The sequence below is a fragment of the Hippocampus zosterae genome, chromosome 5 (assembly GCF_025434085.1).
Source record: "Hippocampus zosterae strain Florida chromosome 5, ASM2543408v3, whole genome shotgun sequence".
Classification (NCBI taxonomy): domain Eukaryota; kingdom Metazoa; phylum Chordata; class Actinopteri; order Syngnathiformes; family Syngnathidae; genus Hippocampus; species Hippocampus zosterae.
Window position 1 is genome coordinate 14,742,761 of NC_067455.1, and position 7,330 is coordinate 14,750,090.

General features: G+C 41.1%; 2 protein-coding genes across 3 annotated transcripts in view; both read left to right on the plus strand.

The window, feature by feature from the left end:
• The window catches only part of LOC127600889 (uncharacterized), a 302,914-nt gene that overhangs the window by 117,105 nt on the left and 178,479 nt on the right, over positions 1-7,330 (plus strand). The gene's annotated exons all lie outside the window — the stretch shown is intronic.
• nrsn1 (neurensin 1) lies at positions 394-5,364 on the plus strand. Of its 2 annotated transcripts, none has more exons than XM_052065784.1 (6): positions 394-530; positions 2,117-2,235; positions 2,334-2,426; positions 2,528-2,646; positions 2,945-3,132; positions 3,222-5,364. In XM_052065784.1, exons 2-6 carry the CDS (start codon positions 2,137-2,139, stop codon positions 3,323-3,325), a joined length of 603 nt encoding a protein of 200 aa, XP_051921744.1. In that variant the 5' UTR covers positions 394-530; positions 2,117-2,136; the 3' UTR covers positions 3,326-5,364. The 2 variants fall into 2 exon arrangements, with proteins under 2 accessions (XP_051921744.1, XP_051921745.1); XM_052065785.1 differs by having other exon boundaries at positions 412-530; positions 2,120-2,235.

The following is a 7,330-nucleotide window of genomic DNA, read 5'->3' on the forward strand; positions in this document are numbered from 1 at the left end:
GATGTGCTGGGGTAGGAAAACACTGCCTTGACACACACACATTTCGAATGGAAGTGAGCTCACACATATAGAAGGGAAGTATCTATCTATCTATCTATCTATCTATCTATCTATCTATCTATCTATCTATCTATCTATCTATCTATCTATCTATCTATCTATCTATCTATCTATCTATCTATCTATCTATCTATCTATCTATCTATCTATCTATCCGCCTTATTTATGCATCCCGTGTTGTTGAATTTTGAACGAGTATCAGTCCCATCCAGTCATTGCCTGGTTACTATATACGGCTCTGAATCACGATGTTGTCATGGGGCTGGCACATGCGCAGTAAAGAGAGAGTGACTGATTCATCAACGGAGGGTGGGGGGAGAGAGCGAGGGAACCAGTGTGAGAGAGACAGTGTGAGAGAGAGAGAGAGAACGAGAGAGAGAGAGAGAGAGAGAGAGAGAGAGACTTTAGAGTGATGGGAGCGGGTTGAGCAGGCAGCAGCGAGTCATCGCTCTCCAAGCTGCTAATGACAGGTAATTCGCGTTTTCACAGTTTGAACTATTATTTTCGAAGCGACTTCCATGTTTATTTGACCATTTCACTGTATTCTTATTAACAACGTAGTCAACGCACGTGTGTTCATATAAAAACGAGTGCATGCCTGCGAAATCCTTGCCCAACAGGCATGTCGCTCACATCTGTTTAGTACGTATCTGTCGATGGAATGGTCTGTTTTACACTTGTGCGCTGTCGATTGATTTAAAAACCGCAGTAACACCAGAATGACGATATAAAATGAAATTGAAGTTAATGTACACATATTTGGCTATATCCAGCTCGGTAGAAGGTCGAGCAGTTTACTCGTGTTGCTAAATCAGTCAACCGAATGTCGCCAATACGATCGTTCTAAATTAAATTGAAGTGTAAAGTGTGCTCGATATATGTCTCATGGGAGTGGGGAGGACGCATGCTCGAGGTCTGTTCTCGGCTGGACGTCACATGTGACGCATGTGCGTTTTCATGCTGGGGTGATGGCGCTCAGCACCAAGGACAGCTCACAGTCAACGCTGGATGGCAGTGGAGGGAACTAAGTCATAATCGGAATAAATAGTTCATTATTTTGCCTAATTCGATTTTTCGGGTGTCTGTACTTCACCTTAGTCTTTATTTTTCCACTACTTTTTTCACGACGTTTTACTTTGAAAAGATCTACTTACAAAAAAAGATAAATCATAAATAGATAAAGTAAAACAAGCTTAAATCAACCCTTACAAAAAAAGATAAATCATAAATAGATAAAGTAAAACAAGCTTAAATCAACCAAAGTTGTAGACTTGATAGCGATCTTGGGATCTTATCAGACAGAAACAGGAGCAACATAGAGGAATGTGAACCTCGGTTTGATGTCTACAGCATATTTATGGTCCATTTCACTGGTGGGTCTCCTACAACACGGGTGGCCACCGTTTACAGTGAATGTATCGTTATTATCACTGAAGTTAGCCTCGTCAAGCCAGTCGTAACAACAGCAATTGTTTGCACGCTAAGCAATGTGACTCGAAGGTCAAAATCTAAATAAAATTACAAGTATGACTATACATAGATGTCAATGCCTTAATTCACTTTTATTTTGAAGTTGGCCCTCACAAGCAATCGTTGTGGCAGCTGTGACCCTGAATTGAGCCTGTATAGCCTAAGCGCAGTTAAATTGACAGACTGAGCTCCATTTTTCTCGTGCACAAAAGCACGGTGGCAGAGCGCATTATTCAATTTGCAGTGCTCATGCGCACCAGCGCATCACTCATGTGCACCCCTGAACACGGAGCACATGACAGCACACTCCTGTTTAGGTTTAGAGAGTACTGCAAAGGTTTGTAGTAATGCAAGACTCTTTCATCTATAAACGAGACTACCCCATTGATATTCACACATTCATACACATTTGCATACATAGCTTCAGCATTTTATATACCTTGATGTGAGTGTGTGTGTTAAGTGTGTTTATGAATGCATATATCCATTCATATGAGCATTAGCATTATTATCACCTGTGCATTATGCAGGTGGTGCAAAATTGCATGGGTGGATTCATTCATGCGTTACTCTCTTTTTGTTGAAGCAGGCAGACAGATGTGAAGGATGGCGTCTTGCTCGGAGATCTGTGGGTCAGAATATGGCGAGCAAGCCCAAGTCAGCGGGAATTGCCAGCGGTATGGCGTCCGCTCCTATTTACACCAGGTAGGAGAACGACACACATCTATCCTCAAGAGAAAGTGTGAGAGCTGAACAAAGGGCACTTAGGGTTAGAGATTAAAATAAATGTATCTGCCATCCAGTTTTATGAGGAGTGCACAGCCTCCATCTGGGAACGTGATGAAGATTTTCAGATTCAGAGATCGCCTAGCAGGTGGAGCTCTTTACTCTGGAAGGTGAGATTTAACCATGCTCAAGCTTAAACCTAACTGCTGTTACATTTCAACCAAACATGACATGTCAATATTTTATCTTTTGGGTTTTTTTCCAATCTCAGGTCTGTCTCGCGTTTGGCACCTTGATCTTGTTTACGGGCCTGATTGTCATTGTCGTCGGGTATGCTACTCCAGCTAGGATTGAGGCATTTGGTGAAGAGGATCTTCTGTTTGTGGACAGGTATACCAAGCCTTGGGGAACAAATGCTCAAATGTTTTATGCCATTTCATTGTACTGGATCCTACATAAAACTGAATAGAATGTTAATATGCAGCAATAGGTGTGCGCAGTATTGCATCTTGAAAGCAACATGAATCTTATCGTTGAACTATGTGGACCTTCTGCAGCAAAATATGTAAATAGTAGAAAATGTCCTGAATCAATGAGATATGCCAAGCTTTTGCATGCCGGGAGGCATGTTGGCAGCTTGGACTCAGGATTTTCGGATGATATCTCAACATGTCTTGTTCTTCAACAGCCAGGCAGTCAGTTTCAACCGTGCGTTGGATATTTGCAAGCTGACTGGGGCTGTTCTGTTCTGTGTGGGCGGCACCTCAATGGCTGTGGGTCTCCTGCTGTCCGCCTTTGCCAAAAGCTACTCCAAAGAGGAATTATTTCTGCAGCAAAAGTTTAAGGAGCGGTTGGCTGATTTGCATTCAACAGTCGGTAAGGGTTAATCCGGCACCAAGAGGCACACTACTGTTTAAAATGTGGTTGTGCCTAACACAGTCAGCCTAACTATGCTTTTGTGACAGGTACCCCCATAATGAGAGCACCAACCCCAGGGGAGGGAAAGGTGCCAGTTACACTTTCTAAAGTCCAGAACATCCAGCCGGCAACCCCAAAGTCAGAAACCTGACAGCAATCTTATGAAGGGGGATGAAATGGTTTGTTTGCTGAGTGATGGGTGTGCAGACTTTGAGTGACTTCAATGCGTGTATGTCCATTAATGCAGATATTCTATCACCTAAAAGGTCATCTTACCTGACTGATATGGCCAACTCTTCTCACTGTTTGACACAAGATTACAAAGTTGGCATTTCATGTGTATCAGCTTTTTACATGACAAAACACAAAAAGGTTGTGAGTGCTAACCATACACAGCCAGAGAAAGTAACCCAAGAACAAATCAATAGAACACAGCCACTGAACAAGTCAACATTTTTCTTTGAAATGTATTTGCATTGTGTCTCCTGCCGGTGAGGGGCAGAGTAGCAGCAGGCATTTTTGATACTTAAGCGACCATTTCACAACGGCCGAAGCACCAGAAACAAGAACTACTCATAAATGCATGACTTATTGTCTCATAAAATTACCAGCACTTTACTGTCTACGTTTGAGAAATAGCAACCGTGAGGCTATGTTAGATAATTGTGACCCACTGGGGCAAATTGGATGATCTAAACAGGATAGACTTAAGAGTGTGACATTCTCCTCCGATATGTTTGACCTTCTTTTCTGGAGCAAAATCTTTGACAGGAACTAAAAGCAGAAGTCCTTGATGAAAGCGACACTGGATGGGTTCAAACTTCCACAAAGCAGTCTGTCAATTACAAAGAAAAGCACAGATTTTGACATTTCTCATCAGTCAGCTAGCATCATAACCATGAGTTATTTCTCCTTTAAAAACAACGTCTCACACATTCTATTGTTTTATTACAGCAAGGATTCTTAAACAGAGGATGGTCAATAACATTGCACCTGGATCGAATTATTTTTACACTTTAGTCTAAAGCACCCTTGATGTCATACAATTCATAGTTCATCAATTTAGCCAAAACATAATTTGCCCCCCCCCCCCAAAAAAAAAAAAAATCATGCATGGTTTATCAAGAATTGTAGTACACAGTTCAAGCTATTTTTACAGATCTCTTGAAAGCGGCTAGTTTTGGGCATGCTGTCTCATGAAAACGAGCTACTGCTCAACCTGCCCGATTGTATTGTGGTAGTTTGGCTTTTCGTTCCCTTGACGACCAGGGCCAAAGCCGTTTTAAGTTCCTAATTTGAATTTTTTTCTTTAGAAGCAAAGCAACACAAGCGCTCTTTGATGTTTAAATCAAACACCGGTTGTATTTCCACTCTAATTAACATTTATCAATCTGTGGTGCATGCGCATTGCCCTGTGACTGTCTGTGACTGACTGTCTGAAGGGTTTGCCTGCAGACACGTTGGAAATAGTCAATTTACAATGTATTGAATTGGTTGTGCAATTTTACTTTTGATGGGTGGGTCGGCACCTTCATAGTTAATTGAATAAAGTTATACTGTATTGTTATTACTTTTAATTATTTATTAAAACATATTTTTATACATAAATAAGAATCTTAGAATGTTAATTTAAAAATTGCCTGACCGGTTTAAACCAGGAATAGAGTATTTATATTTCCATGATTTCTTTTTGGGGCGGGATAGTCCCAAATCTGAACAATGTAGAGATTGGCCAGCGTCCCGAAATATATTGTTTGTCCTCAGAGGTTCAACTGTGTTACTTGATGCAAGAACATAAATCAACATTATCTTGATGGGAGGGGCACCCACCCAGTTTAATGGTTATCCTGATGAATAGGAATAAAACAGTGGTGGTCACAGAACAATTCAAGTTTTGTGTTTTTAATTTCTGCAACACTGATATCGGACCCTCCAACAAATTTACATCAGCTTTGAAAATGTTCATGTAAGTCACCAATATCCCCTTCATTTTCTTTTTCATCAGTTTGGTGATGTTGTTATGACACATTTTTGTATTTTTTTACCTCACAAACCACAAAACTACAGTATTTGATCGATATTGTTAATTTTACCCAATGCCATGTAATCTGTAATCCTGTTCAGACCATAAAACAAGATGTGGAAAGGTTGAGTATGTCTGTAGGTGATAATAAATATGGTCACTAGTAATCTCATGCTGTAAACTCTGTTTGGTATCTTTTTTTTTTTTTGCTGTCAAAAACCTGAATTCCACATTTAAGATTATTTTTTTCTTTCAACAAAAACACAAGGTTTAATCTTTGTAACTTAATTTTACATTCAGTGTGTCTCCTGATGTAAATGCAAGGGGATTCTATTGCATAAAGAACAAAATGTAGTACAGTAGATATTTTCAAACATAATAAAAGTTAAATGGCCAGTGTTGTGCAAGACTGTATTCACATTTATGTATGCATGACTCATATATATATATATATATATATATATACTGTATATATATATACTGTATATATATATACATACATACAGTATAGACACGCAACAACGTCTAATGTTAACAATGTCTTGCTAACAATTAACATTGGTGTCATTCTTTGCCTTTCTTCCGTACATGACATTCATCACTTGCCATTGGTTTAATTTTCATCTGCAGTGCTCACTACATTGCAACTCTTGCAGCGAAATGGACCTAGATGTCCCTCTTTCATAAAATGTGGCAGTTAAATATGACACTCATTCAACTACTGTTAACACACACGCTTCTCATTACATGGATACCTGGTCATCGGGAGTACAGGGCAATGAGGAGCCTGGTAAACTTGTAAAACAGGGATCTAAGCTCCTCATCAAGGGCCCAGATTCGTTCATTATGGTTTGTTATGGTTCTGTTTTCGTTTGGATTGTGTTTGGTTTTGTTTCTCCATGTGCATTTTTTCATCTTCCTCTTTTGGGCTTTGTTTGTGTTTCGGATTTCATTTTTCCAATGTACCCCTGCAAGTGTTATATTTTTGTTTGTTTTTTTGTGTTCATACATTTTGTTCAGTGCTCTCTGCTTCTCCTGTCTTACTGCTTTTTGGTTCCACTACCATCACGCACACATGACAACTGGAGCATGAAACGCTGGCTATCAGCATGTAAAACACATACTGACTGCATAAGAAAGACACAAAACATTGGCTGGAGCTTCGATTCAGCCGTGCAAACGCATCCTGAGTTTCAGCAGAAATCAAGTGAATCTGGTAGTCCTTCCAGAACATTGTAATCTACAGAAACCAAAACAAAATTTGAAAACGATACCCGTGGAATAAATTTCTTTCAATCAAGTCATTAGGAGGGGGGCTGTGCTCCAGTAGACCTTGAAAATAACATGATGGACTGTTAGACTGAAGATTACATTCATTCATCTTCCGTACCGCTTGATCCTCACTAGAGTCGCGGGGGGTGCTGGAGCCCATCCCAGCCGTCTCCGGGCAGTAGGCGGGGGACACCCTGAATCGGTTGCCAGCCAATCGCAGGGCACACATAGACGAACAACCATTCGCACTCACACTCACACCTAGGGACAATTTAGAGTGTTCAATCAGCCTGCCATGCATATTTTTTGGAATGTGGGAGGAAACCGGAGCACCCGGAGAAAGGTTAGCACGTCGGCTTCGCAGTGCAGAGGTACCGGGTTCGATTCCAGCTCCGGCCTCCCTGTGTGGAGTTTGCATGTTCTCCCCGGGCCTGCGTGGGTTTTCACCGGGTGCTCCGGTTTCCTCACACATTCCAAAAACATGCGTGGCAGGCTGATTGAACACTCTAAATTGTCCCTAGGTGTGAGTGTGAGTGTGAATGGTTGTTCGTTTCTGTGTGACCTGCGATTGGCTGGCAACCGATTCAGGGTGTCCCCCGCCTACTGCCCGAGGACAGCTGGGATAGGCTCCAGCACCCCCCGCGACCCTAGTGAGGATCAAGCGGCTCGGAAGATGAATGAATATATACACACACACACACAAACACACACGTTATAATTACTGTTGCAAACTCTATAACAAACAGTTTAAGTTCCCTTCATTAGTGCACAGTTTTTCACTGTAGTCCATCAGCATGGCAATTTATAAAGGCGATGTATCGGATGATAAGTGTGCTTTTTGAGGCCTCATTAACACACTCA

What these genes read in the sequence shown, in the direction of transcription:
- nrsn1 (XM_052065784.1), top strand. Translation starts at nt 2,137, where the DNA reads ATGGCGTCTTGCTCGGAGATCTGTGGGTCAGAATATGGCGAGCAAGCC. An exon ending in GATCTTCTGTTTGTGGACAG is followed by an intron (nt 2,647 to 2,944) that starts GTATACCAAGCC and finishes GTTCTTCAACAG; the next exon opens with CCAGGCAGTCAGTTTCAACC. An exon ending in TGATTTGCATTCAACAGTCG is followed by an intron (nt 3,133 to 3,221) that starts GTAAGGGTTAAT and finishes CTTTTGTGACAG; the next exon opens with GTACCCCCATAATGAGAGCA.